The following is a 17,517-nucleotide window of genomic DNA, read 5'->3' on the forward strand; positions in this document are numbered from 1 at the left end:
TATTATACTTTATACACCACTACATTTATTTAGTAACTTTAGGTACTGCATACATACTGCAAATACTGCATAGTATATATATACCAGAGGTATACAAAGAAAAAAAAAAAAAAAAAAAAAAATATATATATATATATATATATATATATAAAATTCGTCCCATACTTACCAGCTGCAATACTAAAGTGATCTAGGCTACACAATCATACACCAGTAATCATAATCACACATTATTCTGAAATGAGTACTTTTACTTTTGGTGCTTTAACTACATTTTTATGCCGAAATTCCCCATCTGACCCAAATTTGCCCGGCTGGGGATTAATAAAGTTTTATCTTATCTAATTTCCTAAAGATCCTCACCAGACATGATTTAAGATGTACTGTGTATAAAATACTTTGAATACAATGGAATGTGGTTATTGCACAAAGTTCAATTATCTTCTTAAAATCCTTAAAATGACATCTACTCCTTTATCTACTCATTTAAAAGTCAAGAATGAATAAATGTGTCATTAGGTTTCCTTTTTCAGTACTTTATAAATGGCTGCCTCAGAATATGGATCATTAAAATATAAAGAAATTAGAACCAACAGGTTGGGACGTGGACTGAAAAAATCAGCTCTGTCCCATTAAAATTCTGGTTCCTCTGTCTAAAATCACATTTCATGTAATTATACTCAGTATGTGTTACGTAAAGCTCTTTCATCAGCTGTTATCGTTTATTAAATGTTTCTTCAGTCTTTAAGTCGTTCACCTGTTAAGTACTTTTCTTCAAAATAAAATCGCAGACACTGCTCGACCGTGGGAACAAATTTATTTCTATTTTCATGTACAGAAAGAATCAATTTACAGTTTACAAACAACTGACCAGGTTTGTGAAGCAAATGGTTTACTGCACGGGATGAAGGCCTACAGTTCAATCCTCCTCACCCTCACATGTAGTGTACTATCAAAAATCCAACAAAGCGCGTTACCAGCTTTAATGTGTCCTCTCAGTTGTGACTTAATACTCTGTGTTCAAACACAAGTTCACAAAATCTACAGAGAAAATAGATTCTCTCATGTTAAACAAAAACAAGCAAGGAAAGCCACAATTGCACAACTCATAATAGATCCATATCTAGTCCAGAAAACGTACATTTACAGCAGAGGACACGACAGCTCAGTAGGAATCGTTTGTGTTATTCTTCAGACTTTGAATTACATCACAGTTTCAGTTTGTACTGTAGGCGACTCACACAGGCTTATGAACAGCAAGCAAATGGTGAAAAGGACCAACAAGTCAGCATGATTCTGTACAGCCTTCAAGAGTTTCACTTCATAATCAACCGATTACTCCTCATTGAACAAAAAACATTAACCGCTTCAAGTTTTCTAAACGTGTGAGCTTTAACGAGTCTGCGAGATGACGTAATTAAGTTCACAGTTGTTGATGCGTCACAGGCAGTGGTGATGCTAATTACAGCGGGAGCGTGTTGGTCAGTATGTTATTGTTGTAAACATTTACGACCGGAAGTGAATTTTGTTAGAAGTGGATTAAGGGAAAAGTCAGTGTATCTTCATATAACCAAGTACATTTGGCAACACAGCTCAACGCGTCACATTTTGTGCCAAATATCCTGGATCATGTCAAAAAGGTTTCATTAAAAACACCCTATTCTACATGTTACATGCACATCGTATACACATAAAATCTCATATAGTTCATCATACCATTTACAAGTCTGGTGAAAAAGAGGATAGATACAAGAAATTAAGATATTCAAGGACATAAAGCAAGAAAAGTTGTCAGTTTTGGCAGGCATGCTCCCCAGAGAGACGTGTTACCACAATGCAGTGTGCTTATTAGTGCCTGCCGATCTCGACGGCCGAGTTTAGGTGACGATTAACTGCATTTAAAAAGGGACCTGCATGCCTATCACTCGATCCTATGTGAAAGAAGGCACTTACAGGAGATAAGTGGTACAAGCCCTGTCTACAAACAACCCCGGCAGATCTCAGTAGAATATCAAACAGGTAAGTCTTCAAGTAAAGTGATGTTTTTGCTCAGCCGTATCTGTTGTTTAGACTTACCCACCTGGCTATTATCGTGGCGATTAAGGGTTGTCTACGCAGGAGCTCAAAGAACTGTGGGGGCTTTTGGTGCCTTCGGTTTAGTTCATACATTCATGTTGTATGCATGCAACCTATCTAAACCACATGGTCTTTCAAATGTCTGGGAATCTATTTACACAAGTCTTTGTGGGCCAAAAAGCTCTCAACAACAGGAGAAAGGCAGAAATGCAAAATTTTGGCAGATTTGTAGATCACTGCGATAAATCAATGACAGAAAGGATGGCAGAAAGATTTAAAGATGATGCTCAACGTTTCAAATCATTACTATCTGAATAAGTCATTGGAACACATGAACACAGAACAGGAGGAAGAGGAAATCAAGTACATCCCTGAAGGAGCAAAATGCAAGTCGCACATTGGACTTTATAGATTGCATTATCCGTTCACAGGGGCTCAAGGAAAAATCTGTAGGACTGATCGGTTCCTGACATATTCAAGTTTGGGAAGGTATTTCCTCTAAAGAAAACTCATCCTAGTTTCAGTTTAGGTGAGTAATCAAGGAAACATGGGCGCACGTTTTCTACCATCAATATGACCCTTTGTGTAGTACAACAAAGGAAATCTAATTCACCTAAACACCCATAAAAATGTCATTCACTTCCACATACTGGGTAAGTATCAATCAATCAATTATCAAATTATTAGTAAGTGCTTTATTCTTATATTTTGCTCTCTAAAATGGCTATTTCCACAGTCAGTATATGCGATGGCTCAGGCGATGGTTCAGTGATGTGATAGGTGACAGAATTCACAACAAACTGGATAGTATTCAGTTTACAATAGATCAGCTCAGTGGAAACCAGTAACATTAACTGACAGTGAGGCGACAATAGTAATCAGAAAGTGCAAAAGCACCTCATCAGGAGCACAAAGGTCAAACAACAACCTGAAAATGGACCAGTGAAGCATGATTGTGCTTATTGTGATCTCTCTTGGTGAAAACATCACTCTTCTTCCGTGTCTTATTTGGAAAGATTCCCCTTTGAAAAGATTGTTGAAAGGTCCAGAGTTCAGTAAGTTCAAAAAGCTCACTTCCTGGGGTGGAAGACCATCAGAGGCCTGTCTTCAATCTTCTGCCAGGGACTCTTCTTGTTCTCCTCTTTGTCTTCGGGATCATCCTCTGGGCTGGTCATGGAGTCGCGGCGGTTCTCGCTGTTGCTGCTGCGGCTGCTGTTCACTCGGCTGCGTCCTCTTCTGGGAATGGTGGATCCTCGGGAGGATGGACCTTCATCAAGAAGAGGGGTAAGGGAGTTCTCCTCGGGTGAGACCGGGCGCCCCTCACTGCTGCTGGGCTCGCTGTGGTCAGGGTAGGCCAGTTTGGAGTAACTCTTCCCACCACTGCTAACACCATGGCCCTTCCGTCCCCCTGTCCCCCAGCGCTCATCTTTTCCCTTCCGATTGACTGCTGACTTGCGTTCTTGGGCCTCCAGAGGCGGTTCAAGGTTGATGTCTCGGGCGTTGCTGCTGGGACCGCCTAAGAATCCACCACCACCACCACCACTGAGGTCATTCCCAACATCTATGTAGGAGTGTCGCACATGAGCGTTAGCACGCCCATCCAGGGAGATGAACCACGCCCTTGGATGCTGTTTAACACCAAGCTCCAGTAGCTTCTTCTCAGTCAAAGCCTGCAGTTCCCCATTCATCTGAGCCATGGTAGAGTCGTTGAAGAGTACAGGGATGGTCACAGGTCCACCAGAGGAGTCTGACGCCCAGCTTGGCTCCTCAGAGTCGTCACCTTGGGATCCACCTTGCTGCTGTTGCTGCTGTTGGCCTTGTTTCTGGGAGTGGTGGTGATGATGCTGCTGGCCTCCTCCCATCTGGGCACCATCTTTGTCTTGATCCTTCTGGTCTTTGCCATCTTTGCCAGAAAACTCAGAGGGCAGGCGCATATAGTGGGCTGGGATGACCAGGGTGGGCACCATGCTCCGGTACATGTTCTCCTTCATCTGGTCAATGGAGCTGCAGAAGATAATCTGACCTGGTTGGGTGTTGAGGGAAGTCGGTCTGGCAAGACTGTCTGCAGCTGCTGCTGAATATTCGGGAGGTTTATCAGACTGGCTTGGCACATATCCTTGGAAGCGAGGCGGAGACGGGGGATCAGAGGAGTATCCTCGATTGTCGTTAGCATTGTGGTGTCTGTGATATTCTGACTCCTTGCCCTCCATCGGGCTGTAGCTCCGGTTGTAGTCTTCATGCAGCAAAGGGTTGTCCAGGTTGTTGGTCTCTGTGGCACGTGTGACCTTCATGGGGAAGCTTTCACCCCGTTGCGGACCTGAAGCATTTTTTCCCTTTGCATGTCGCAGCATGTGAGCCGGGACATGTTTGGTTAAGTCCTCCCTTGAACTCTGGTAGTCTCGAGATGGCGACATGTCAGATTTGTCGTTCGAGGGGTCAGACTCAACGTGGCCTCCGCAGATCAGATTTAGGCGTGAAGTGGATGTACCCTGGTCTCTCTTGGCGCCATTTAGGTTGGACGTGTGGGGTTTCCCTTGCTGTCGACGAGGTTTTAAACACTTCCGCCTGAAAGGTAAACAGACGCTGAAGGTCAGAAATTAAAGAATCAGCTGTTATCTGTCTGGGGATTACAAGGAGAGTCTAATCTAATGAGAACCCAAATTATTAAACCCACATTCATGTACAGTAATTTGCAATTATCACCACCAAAATCACTGTTGCAATTCTGTCATTTCTGCTATTGATAGAAACCTAAAACTGAGACCTGCGCCTACGCTCCCCACACCTGCAGTAGTAGAGCAGCACACAGAGCAGGATGAGCACCAGCAGGGCCAGTGAGCCCAGGATGGAGAGCAGGAACAGGGTGTGGTAGGTGGTGATGTCCCTCAAGCCTGGATGAGACAGACCCAATCCTGCAAGACAGATAATGGCAGAAAGATGTTTAAGAATCAACTTCTCGCTGCTCCACATAGTTCAATTATCTGACAGAACCAGATGATCATTTGAAGACTACCAAATAAAGTCTTTACTTGAACCAATGCAACAACAGCTGGCCTTCAGAACCGAAGACAGCATTATATTGTTTCTTCCAGAAGACATACAGGAACATCAGCTGGTACGGCAGCAACACTGATGAGACTTAGGATTAACAGCAGAGCGAAAGGTAAGATGAGTTACGGCACCTGAAGATGAAGGGAAGGCAGCTAACCAGTATCCCATCTGAGGGACCACCACGTTCCAGACAAACTGTGGGCCTTCCTTTTTGATGTAGCCTGTCCCGTTCCTGACCCACAGCCCTGGAAGAATGAACAACGCTGTCATTACAAATGCTGCATACAGTTTAAACAGAGTACATTCACCTAATCATAAAAAAATACAAGAAAACAGTCTACTTCAATTAATCTGCTTGTTTTATAAGTTTCAGTTCTAGAGCCCGGCACTGTCATAGCAAAGATGATTTCCATGTTCCTCTTACCCGTCTTAGGCTGATACAGCCAAGCAGGTACACTCGTGGCCATCCTGTTGCGGGTGTCAGATGGCAGTGGCACAGAGATGTGGATCGGATCTGAGACCTGGATCGCGCTGCCATCCTTGTCAAAGAGCTGAATGCTGACCACGGCCAAAGCCGTCAAGTCTGTCCACCCTGTTTCTGCACCTGAGGCAGAAAAGTGATCAGCTGACATCAGATTCAACACGTCTTTAACATGTCCTGTTATATGATAAAATAATCCAAACAGTTTCATCATGATGTTGTATTCTTACAAACTTTTTGAGGCTGAAATCATTCACCAAACTGGGAAGGCATTTATTTATGGAGGTGGCTTCAACAGAAACCAGGAACCAAACCAGGAGAATCTGCCCCAGATGCCTTAATAAAGTCAGCATGGTGTGTGTCGGCACAGTAGTAGATCCTTCTTGGCCTGATTTGTGAGGCAAACACCCACCTGAGCTGTTGGTCTCTTGGCCCAGGAGAAACGGGAAACCTCCGATCTCATACTGAGTCCTGGCTGTGGTCAGCGCGGCAGACAGCGCCGTGTAGTTGGAGTTGGACGGCAGCTGAAGGGATTTCCTCTGGAGCTGCACCAGCGGCTGGTTACGAGCTCCTGCTCAGAGACAATCACACCTTCAGTCTGAGAATCCTACAAACACCTCATGCATTTCGTCCTAATGCCTCTTAAGAAGTGTAAACATGCTGGTATTTTGGTGTATTACAGAGATGAGGAGGTGGCTGCGAGTTGTACCCTGCTGCAGCTGTTGCTATGGTGACAGCAGCAGCAAATAAAACAGGGTCAGCTAAATGTTAAGCAGTGAAATCTATGGAGGCCTGAATAGACTTGTGGGTGAGGAGAGGGGTGTGAATGCATCTTCACTCTCTGCTGGAGGCTAATTTGAAATGTGACAACAGAATCACTGTTGAAGGCAAACTGACGTTCAGGTGAGCAAAATAAAACTAGTGTTGTCTCAAGGTTGGTCTTTACATTTTGTATGATGGTGTGATTTCTAACTTTTAAAAAGTGAAACGATAAATCATGCCTCAGGTCCTGGACTAAGATACTAACGCTTCACAAATTCAAGGTGCGACTTTCTTTACCTGGCGACCCGGACAGCACCTGCAGGACGTCATCGTACAGAATCAGCGTTCCTGGCCTCTGAACCAGGAGGTACAGGCTGACTGATGCATACACTAAAACAAGGAAGAGACACTAACATAAACACAGCAGATTTCCAGGTGCAACAACACTGCTGAGACAAGTTAAGACTTTTTGATATCACACAGAAAACACCTGCTTCACCATAACAGCAGCCAAAGTGCAGAGAACAAGACACTGTTTGAGTTTCCTCAATAAATAAATAAATAAATTAATTAAATTTGACAAAAAGTGGATTTAATGCAACATTTAAGTCCAAATAATTTGGCTTTTATTTTATTGAAGTTGTAACTTATCAACATTCAAATCAGGTTCAGTAAAACACATTTGTATCTCTGTTATCAGTTAAGTCTTTAATCATGTTTTTTATATAAACTTGTCTACGTTAACAGTAAATGATGGAAAACCAGCAGGGGCAACATGACCTACAGTTATTTATTAATATAGCATTTTTTTCAGTACTTCACAGTAATTGTGAATGATATCATTTGTTAAATTCACATTAAACAGCAGAAAACAGTAATTAGCTGGTTATGAGATACTGGAATATGGGTGCATAATCTCCCCCGACAGCTGGCAGTCAGGTGCTTCTGTAAATGAATTTTAAGACTGTTTAATACCCTCTAAGGCCTTTTTTGATGAGATGAGATGAAAATGAGATCAAACTGCTCTTCATGCGGAATAAAGTGACTGCCTTACGAGGGATGCGGCTGGAGTGCCAGGGCACAGAGTTGCTGACGTAGTCTTGTTTGGAGGCTGTAATGATGACCCATGTTCCTGTGTGGTACAGGAAGCTGACTCTCAGGACGCCATCGCTGCCCGCCTGGCTGGACGCCAAGACGGTTTGATTGCCGTGGACTTCCACCTGGGCGCCTGCCAACGGTGACAGGTCGCTGTTGTCGAACACCTGGACTTTGATTTGCACCTCTGTAAGAGCATGAAGAGAGAGCGGTCCAGTAACTCAGCTGAAACGACTAATCGATTAGAGGACTGACAAGCAGTGTGAATAATTCAGGCTCTCACTATTTCCTTCTGTTATATTCAAATGATTCATCAGTAAATCTTGGAAATAATCAGATAATCTACTGTAGCAGCAGATTAATCGAAACAAATATAATCTTCAGACGCAGCCTTGACTCACATTTGAACTCTGATCAAATAAAAACAATCTCAGGACTAAAGATTATTAAGCTCTGAACCCACAAGTCAATTAATCAATTAACAAATCAACAAACAACAATTCTGAGAATCAATCAATCATCTAAGACATTTATTGACAAAATAACCCAAATTTCAGCTTCTCAAACGAGACGATTAGTGTTTATTTTCTATTTCTCTCCATTAATTAATGAATATTTGTTGGTTTTAAATGGAGGAAATTCCACTTGAGATCAACACGTGTTAAAATTAACTCAATCAACTTTGTCTCCACTCTAATTTTTAGTTCACTGATACTGTTGGTTTCAGCACTATGAAGAGCAGGCTAAGCATTTTCTTCAGGCAGTCGGTCCTGTCACAGATTTCTTATTGCGCTCAATCAAAAGTGGAGCTTTATGATTTACTCGTCCTGTGTAGTCCGATTATACCGCAGTATTAAAGCAGTAATTACACCGAGTATGGCTCAATCTATCAAGTCCGCCTTGGCTGTCTTACAAGGTCGACATCATTATGCTACAGCGTAATGATCTGGTCTGAAATGACCTACAAACTGAGGGGAATTTAACGTGAAACAGCTGACAACACACAGTCCTCATTTTTTACATTTTGGCACCATTGAAAGCTGAATTAGCTGTCAGCACTTCCTGTTTGCAGTGGGAGAACTTTGGCGCAAATTGCACCGATGGGGCTCCAGGGTTTTAAAGCATGTTATTTGCCTGCATGTGTCTCGGCCTCTGCAGCAGCTCCACCTTCTCATGGTTCTGATAAATGACTGAATCAAACACCACAACTACCAACTTCCTGTTGTTTTCAGGACACCTGTATTCACCTAACACACTCTCTCTGCCTTTCGATTCTCGCAGAACTTCTTGTGCGCACAAATAATTTCCAGCGGCGGTGGAGGAGGATGATGATGATGATGATGATGATGTTTGCAGTCGTCACAGTCACACCCATCACAAATCCACGGCGTGACTGTGTCCACCCTTCATCCTCCCGTGTTTTTCAGCCCCAGAACATTTTGTTTCTCATCTTGCCTCTTGGACAGCGTGGATGTGGGTCACGCTGGGGATGTTTCCATGGTTACACGCTGACTCTCCAAAAGCTGGCTGGCTTGTTGTTGCTTCCTCGCTCGGCTCAGCTCCCCGTAGCACCGCGAGCTGTCGTCCTCTAAAACCCTCCAGGCCTCTAAAACCTGGACTTCCCAGCGACAGCAGCAGTCTCACTAATGGCTGCATTCAGACATAATAAGTACGAATATATATGCATGTGTGTGTGTGTGCGTCCATATCCATTGTGCGTGTGTAAATGCTGTCAGCCATTACCATAATTGGTCCAATAAAGGCTCCCTTGTGTGCGTGCAGAGGGTTTCCTCCATCTGTGGAGCACCGTCGCTTGAAGCAGCTCCACTGACAGAAACACTGAGCGCCACAGTGTCACATCGAGGGTCTGAGAGCGTTTGCTCACTGCGAGGCTTGAATATGAGCTCAGCTGAGATTTAGTGGAGCGTAAACCCTCCTAAAACTCAGTGGTACCACTTCTGTGACCGAATCAGTGGAACTTCAGCTCAGACTGTCAGAGGCAGGAAACTGATTTCATGAGAATTTCATCTTTTAGCTCTAAAGTTTGGCCCTTTTCTTTGAATATAAGCAGCAGTTAAAGCTGATTATACATCACTTATTGATCTGCTGATTGTTCTCTGAATTACCTGAATCATTATTTTAAAAAGCTAAAAGAGACCCGTCAAAATTCACTGCACTATCAAAGAAAAACAAGAAAAGCAGCAGTGATTTGAATGTCTGGCCTCGCTCGTCTGAAAATCCTCCACATCCTGCTGCTGTGCAGATTTCTTCACGTGGTAATTGCTTCTCTACATCTTGCTAATTCCTGCAGGGTCAGGAGACGCGCTGAGCTGCTCCAAAACACACCTGAGGTATCAATTAACTGACAGTTTAATGAGTCAAAAAGCAGCTGGGGAGCAAAGTCAATTACAATTTAATATAAATTAGATTGTAAAAGACAAAAAAGAACAGAAAAATCAGAGAGAGGTTTAAAAAGGCTCTTCTGTCAGTGGTGGAGGAACGATTAAGATCATTCAGTAAAAGGAGCTAAGCCACAACGTAGAAATGCTTCACCAGCAGTCAGAGTCTGGTATTTATCAGATATGGAAAGTACGAGCAGCAGAAGTGAAAGCATTCGTGCTGAAAAATGGACCTGGTCAGTGTGATGTTATCAGACAGTCACTGCTGATGCATGAGTGTGGAAGCATGCTCATGTGTTCGCTGGTGGAGCTCATTTAGAACATTTCCTGTATATACAGCTGAAATTCAAAAAGATGATCACATGCCTGTAAAATCTGCGAAGTGACTCGAGCTGCCAAAGAAGTAAAAGCAGAAACACCAGCATGTAAAAATACTCCATTACAAACCCAAACCCTGCGATGAAAACTTCAAACCTCAAAAGCCAAATGATGGAGTCGTGAGTCTGTCACATGATTACGTGATATCTATTATTACTAATGCTGTCGTTTGTGAGCAGAATTTCAGTATTACAGCAACCATGAACTGCTCACACACTGCTGGACTCTTTAGTCTGTGAACATCATATTCTGATAGTTGATGAAATGCTTTCATGTGTAAAAGTGTAAAAATATTCCCTGTGAAATGTAGTGCAGCGTCACCACGAAGCAGCAGAACATGACAGTATCTGAAGAATGTACTGGAGTGAATGTGCTTGGTTACAGTCCACCACAGACTGGAGTCATTCATGCAGGTTAAAATAGCTTGAAGCATGCATAATGCAAAGTAATTACATAATGTCCTTCAAAATGCACTCCACAACATAAACAGCCTGCGTTTGCGTCATTATTGAACACGCCAGCTTGGCTTTTCTGGCTGCGGATGCTTTTCGGGCCTTTTGGACTCAGATGATCAGGGACTGACGCGTTCTGGACCTCAGGCCGTCCTGGTCTCATTGTCATTGTTGTGCAAAGCACAGAAGCACATGAGGGCCTGCTTCGGTTAGGCCTGACAGCTCAGTACAGTCCTCGCAGGGCCTGGTCCAACCTGCACCCAGATCAGACACGTCTGCTCTGCATGTGAGCACAATAACACAGCGTGGCCCCCTCTGTCATATTCATCAATCCGCCCCATCAAACTAACGTTGGACAGCGGGCACGGCTAGAAAACCGGCCCCCAACATCCACCTCCTCTGAGCCGCCCTGATACCGGAGCGCAGCGGCGCGCACATCGACGCTTTGTCGACAAAAGACATAAAAATGCAACCACTCCCATCTCCTCATTGTGCTGCATCCCCCGTATGGCGAGCTTACCAAACGCTCCTTGATCTGGAAGAGATTTGGCCAGCGCCTCCCAAACCGCCCAGACCGACGCGCAGAGGAGCAGACGAGAGATGGAGCTGGCTGCGGCCATCCTGGCTGCTACATGTCCCTGCTCGGCCGCCGTGTGTCCATATCTCTGCCGGCCCTTCGTGAGCGCTTCACTCCGCGGACATGGCTCGGATGCCGGGGCTGTGAATGGAGATGCTGCCGCCTGTGCGGGCTTCGCCTTGTTTTTATTGTCTGAGAAAAAGCGTCCGACGTTTCCCTCTGCTGCTGCTAGGAGGAACAGCGGCTGTCTGCAGAGAGCGCATCACACCGTCACTGCTTCACCCAGCGTCTCATCCCTCAGCTGCATCACCGCCTCACGTTCCAGAGGTGGAGGGACAAGTCCTACATCCATCAAAATCTGCTTCACGCATGAGGAAAAGTCCTCATTATGCACAATAACATGCAGAATCTACCTCTGCGTTATAATCACTGATGAATTACTGTGTTCATCACTTTAACATTGCAGCAGGTGAAGGTGGAGCTGGCAGGTGGAGATCAATACAGTCTTCTCTTTATCCACAATAATACAACATCATTATTTGTGGATTATATTTTCAATTATTAATCTGAATCTGCAAAGTGACTTCAGGTGTAAAGTCGTTGTAGTGGAATAAAAAGTGTGATATTTCTCTGAAATGTAGTAAAAGTATAAAGTAGAATAACGTCAGTACAGTACTGCCGCCCAGGCTGCGTCTGTATAGTGTGTGTATATTAGTTTGACTTCACACCCATCATATATAACATTAAATACTTTATCATATTATCATGTATTGTACCTATTATTCATACCAATACTTATAACTTCTACCACATAAATCTTGACACATCGTGGCTTCTTTTGCACAAATATTTGCACAATTCACTTGTCTAATTGAAAGTATTTTTATGTGTACATGGTACAGCTGGTGGTGAGTATTTATAGCAGTTTGGAGGTATTTATTTCAGTATGCTTTGTACTTCTACTGCACTTTTTATTTCTTACATTTTTTTGACAGCTGTAGTTCGTTTTTACATCAAATAAGTGACGGTGGCAGTAGGACAGGTATACGTTTTACAGAAATAAAAAACACTTTATTACAGATAAAGTATAAGAAGTGAAGGCCGGTAATGTGATGTATCGCTGGGTTTTTATTACTGATGTCAGTGATGTTGCAGCGAGTTTTTCTCTGAATTTGGGTTTAAGATCAACTTGAGCTGCTGCAGCTCATATTTAACAGCCTGTCACTGTGTTTTTATCCTCTTAATATTTCAGTTTGACTCGTGTGAGGTCAGAAAACAAACAAGTAAATGAATTTAGATTTTTCCTGGAAGTGCGGAGCTTTAATGGGAACAACGTGTTTACCTTCCTGTGTGGAAATAACGTTCAGAGAGGACATAATTACCAACTGGGTGAGTAAATTACATCAGACAAACGTCCTACCAGACCTCTCGTTCACTGAGTTATCTTGATTCATGACGCCAGTATGAACATTTCTTATTTTATTTTGCATTTCAGTGGGACAGTTTGTACTTTTACTCCATCACACCTGACAACAACAGAAACTAGTTACTTTATATATTCTTAGAAATATGCAAAGAGGGTCAAGATACCAGTCACAATAATCCAGTACTGTAATGTGATCTAGGAAGAAATACTCAGATTCTTTACTTCAGTAAAAGCAGAAAAGCAAAATACTTTATTACAGGTGACGGTCAGCATATGCACCAAGCTGCCGGTTGCATTTCATTTCATGTGTCTGTTCAGTACTTTGAGTTTACTTTCAACTACTTTATATACTCTTTATATGCAGTTTAATGTTAGTCATATTTTAGATGCTGATTGTGTGTTTTGTGTGTAAAATCCTAATCAAACAATATCTGACACATAAATGTAGAATTAAAAAGTGCAATATTTTTCTGAAATGTAAAGAAGTGCAAGCAAAAAACAGCACAAAAGGCAAGTACCTCCAAACGGTACTTCAGTACAGTACTTGAGTGAATGTACTTGGTCACTTTGCACCGCTTACTAGTAAATAATGCTGCCTATATAAGGAGTAGTTTTACTTGAAGAACTTTAAGTGCATGTATCTTCTAATATTTCTGTATTTTGGCCTAAGTGACTTGTATTTGTGGAGTATTTTAAAGTATCGTGTTACTACTTTAATATTAAAACCATGAGCTTCATAAAATCAAATCTAAATGCATGTAAATATGTGTGTGTGTGTGTTTGTTGAGGCAGAAAATGGATTTCTGTTGGTGTTTTGATGTGTGAACGAGTGACGTTTGTTGTGGGTCAAACCTCCCACCGAGGTCTGTTTCTCACATCAGAGCCGAGACTCAGAGCAGGAAGAAGTCCTGGACTCCAGACTGAGCCTCCCTTCGATCCAGGTTTCTCTCTGCCTACTTTCACAGCAGCAGCTGGTAGTCATATTCATCATTTTTATTATTTAATTAAAAATTCATACAGCACAAGTATTTCATTGCTGGCGAGGTGTTTGTGGATTTATGGTTAAAAAAGCTGAACACTGAGCTCTCTGGTATTTCATATTCATTACAGAAATCCAATCTCCTGCCGATGACACTCTAATAGCTTTTCAGATTGACTTCTTTTAAAGACTAAAGGTTTAAAAACATCTTGCTGAACTCAAACGCAAAGCAACTGAGAGATAACACAACTTATAGAGCAATCTGAAAAACCAAAATGCACCTATTTATCGTTTAGCTGGATATAAACTCTCATTGTTTAAATGGTTTGAAACAGAATAAATAATGTTGTTATTGGTCCATTTTGGTCCAGACTGACTGTACAAACAAGGTAAACCCCGATGACGCCGGTGATCCTCTGACTTTTCTTGTAGCGCCACCTTGAGCCTCACTTCTGTGGTTGCAGAACACTTTCACGTCCTGCTCAGGATTATTTCTAATAATTTTTGTGATCCTCTGACTTTCTTTGACTAACTTTCAGATAATTTAGTTTGTCACCAAAGACCTGTAAAATGTTCCCATCAGCCTCAGCTCAACATCATGTTGGGGTGCTAATTAGCAACTGTTAGCATGCTAACATGCTAAACAAAGATGGTGAACGTGTTAAACTGTGTAAGTGCTTTGAGCTGAAGGGGCGGCGTGTCTCCTGTGTGGAAGCCAATTTCTGTCTGTGATGGAAAAAAAACTTTCTCAAAATAATCACCAAGTCAAAGTTTCTTATTATTTTCAGGTATTAATTAATTCTTTTGAGAAAGTTTCTCATTATAATCACTTACAGGATCTTTTTTCATCACAAAAATGGGCTTCTATTCTCCAGGACCCCGAACAGCTAAATGCTAACCTCTACATGCTAGCATGCTCACAATGACAATGCAACTGTAACATGTTAATGTCTCGCTGGTGTAATGTTTAACATGTTCACTATCTTTGTTAGCATGTAAGCATGCCAGTTAGAACGAAGCACAAAGTTTAAACGCTGAGGATGATGGGAATAGCATGAGCAGGTATCAACATCAGATTAACATCTTGACCTGATGATCAAAGTAAAAGTGCATCTTCTGGGGAGCTCGATGAAACAGTCAGTCCTGCAGCTGCTGAGCCAGTTCAGCCTTGAACCGAGTGCTGGACCGACTGACAGTCTGTCGTCGTCATTTGAGATCCAGCCTGACGACTTCCTGAAACTAACAGGAGTGTTTCAGAAAATGAGATCAAGGTGAAAGGCTGAGACGCGACCTCTCATTACCTGCAGGTCATTCTGAGGAAAACTAATTTGTTCTATTGCGTTCTTATCTTGTTAATGTCTTTTTAATGGCTTAATAAAGAAAATGGGTTTTGGAAATTAGCCAGATGCTGCTTGAACATATGAAATTAGATTAACACTGCCAGTGGCATGTTTACATAGATACAGGGATAAATGCGCAGACTTTGAAATGTGAACCCGTAATTAAAGTGATGGCTGTGCGTGACATTCCTCAGCTCTCAGATGAGGAAGCAGCCTCACATCAGCAGGGGAGGATGGAGATTTTGGAAACTCCCTCTGCAGACAATCAGCTGTTGTTCTCCTGCAGGCCCCTGCACATGATTGTTTTCGCTTCAGTTTCAAATATATTCATGCGATGTTCCAGAAAGCTCCTCATGTTGAGCAACAGGCAGCAGAAATGTGGCATGTGTTAAAGAGCGACAGGAGATTGCAAACATCTTGTGGAGGAAAATGAACGAAGGTGAAGTCATGGTAGGAAAGAAGTTTCTCCACTTTGGCATTTGAACTTTGTTCGCACACTTTGTTCATCAAAAGCAGATGGTCCAGATCAGAAACAAGGAGTTTATCTACAGACAGACTCCAGAAAAGACAGTTTATATGAGCGCTGGATACCTAACCGGGTCATGTGACTGTAGCTGAGTGTTGTTTGCATCGATCAAACCTCCGTCCGCTCAGGTTTCTTTCATGCAGTCACATGATCCAAGAAAGAAAACTTTATTTAAACGATAAAGCATCTTCTGGAAAGACGGGATTCAGAGAGAGGCTTCAGGGTGGATGCTGGGTTCATATACAGATCACACTCTCCTCGCCTCCACCCCTTCACACCACAGCAGTGACGGAGAACTGAAACTGACCTCGACGTTGTCTCAGAGTTTGGGGGCGGCAGGTGTTTGATTTTCCACAGATTTTGCAATAAACATAATAAAATGTGACCAGGATCAATAGCTGCTGTCATAAAGTGACTGTAAATCTTTGCTTAAATGTCATAACTAGGTGTTCAGTCGCTGGCATGGCATTTCTCTGCTTCCATACTGTCCAGAAGTCCTCTGCAGAGACCACTTACCGATGCTAAGAATGTGCACTAGCAGCCATAAATGTCAAATATTTTGTTCTAAAGTGAAAATGATTTGCTCTCTAAAGGATCAGTGGCTACGTTTGAGTTCGCGTCAGGATTCGGGAATCAGTTCTGAGTCAAACATCATTACGTTGCATCACAACAAACCGCCTCGCAGACTGATTTTATTCTGATTATCTGCAGGGTCGGGCGCTCTGGCAAGTTCACCGAACACAACAGTCTCCCTTCAGAGCGAATCAGACGTGTGAGGAACGAAGGCCAATCTGAGGCCAAACGGCTGTCTTCAGCGCATGAATCACTGTGGGAAGATCAGGAGAGAACGAGCTGAGCTGATCCACATGAGGAGATCCACCAGAGGCCGACTAAGACTGACAGCTACAGGCAGCCAAATGGCAAAGATGCAAACACAACATGCAGGAAATTTTATCTGAAAATGTTGCATATGTTGTCAAAATGGATGCAGAATAAAGCAAAAGTAATATGTTGCTGTAATTAGTGACTTAATTAAGTAAATGAGTTATTAATTAATATGTTGCTTTGTACAAACAAGTGCTAACTAAGAAAATTATGGAAAAAATGACAGAATTAATAGACACAGAGCATGAAAACTGAGCTTTTTGTTCAGTTTCTTATCTTATCTTATCTTATCTTAAGGTCACATTTACCCAGAGGCACAAATCTGTAAATGATTAAAAATAAATCAAATGATAAAAAAGGAAAAGCAGCATATATTCACATTTATGGAGCTGCTCCAGTCATGAAATATTTCACATAAAAATGATTAAAACAATTATGAAAATGGTTTCAACTAATCAACTAATTGATTAATCAACAAATTGTGTCAGTTGTACTTAAATAAATAACTGCATTGGAGTAAAAAGTACAACATTTCCTTCTGCAGTAAAGTAGAAAGTGGTATGAAAAGAAAAATTTTATTTAAGAACAGTACTCGAGTAAATGTACTTAGTTACATTCCCCTGCAGCCATCCCCTGAGTGTATTGATTTTGCACATCAGGAGCTGTGCAGCCGTTTGTGTCTGCTGAGGATGAAGAACGGCCTGTGAAAGCTCTTCATTACGTGGGATGTTTCCACGCAGCGTCCTCTCTGCACACATCAGGATGTGCTGGAGAACATCTGTCCAGCTGTGAACCCCCTCAGGTTAATGATGCCGAAGGCTGCTGCCTGACTCCGTCCTCGCTGGGTGGCAGTGATGAAGAGGTTAAAATTAATCCTGTAATCTTCTCTAGCATTTCACGTGTAATGAAACTCGGTCAACACATAAACAATAAACAACAATAACTCACAATGTTCCAGTTTTTAGTGCAGCGTAAGCAGAACGTTCTCACCTGTGCCTGTAAACAGTAAATTAAGATTTTATGAGTTATGTTAAAGTTTTACAGTAGCAGGAGCAGGATTCAGTGTCTTCACCAAGGACGCTTTGAGCTC

General features: G+C 42.4%; 1 protein-coding gene across 1 annotated transcript; it reads right to left on the minus strand.

Moving 5' to 3' along the window:
* Positions 1–876: 876 nt before the first annotated feature.
* Positions 877–11,347, minus strand: LOC121624953 (protein FAM171A2). The gene is made up of 8 exons (XM_041962940.1): positions 11,215–11,347; positions 7,425–7,652; positions 6,668–6,760; positions 6,021–6,179; positions 5,552–5,731; positions 5,259–5,372; positions 4,841–4,988; positions 877–4,641 (listed from the first exon to the last, which is right to left on the minus strand). The coding sequence occupies exons 1-8, from the start codon at positions 11,312–11,314 to the stop codon at positions 3,147–3,149; spliced, it is 2,517 nt and encodes an 838-aa protein (XP_041818874.1). The 5' UTR covers positions 11,315–11,347; the 3' UTR covers positions 877–3,146.
* Positions 11,348–17,517: the final 6,170 nt, after the last annotated feature.

The sequence above is a fragment of the Chelmon rostratus genome, chromosome 21 (genome assembly GCF_017976325.1).
Source record: "Chelmon rostratus isolate fCheRos1 chromosome 21, fCheRos1.pri, whole genome shotgun sequence".
Taxonomy (NCBI): Eukaryota; Metazoa; Chordata; class Actinopteri; order Chaetodontiformes; family Chaetodontidae; genus Chelmon; species Chelmon rostratus.

Excerpts from the sequence above, each read along its gene's own strand:
- LOC121624953 (XM_041962940.1), bottom strand. The coding sequence starts at position 11,314 with ATGGCCGCAGCCAGCTCCATCTCTCGTCTGCTCCTCTGCGCGTCGGTC. Across the intron at positions 6,180-6,667 it reads GGTGCTGTCCGGGTCGCCAG|GAGCTCGTAACCAGCCGCTG; the intron begins GTAAAGAAAGTC and ends GTCTCTGAGCAG. Across the intron at positions 4,642-4,840 it reads TGTGGGGAGCGTAGGCGCAG|GCGGAAGTGTTTAAAACCTC; the intron begins GTCTCAGTTTTA and ends TTTACCTTTCAG.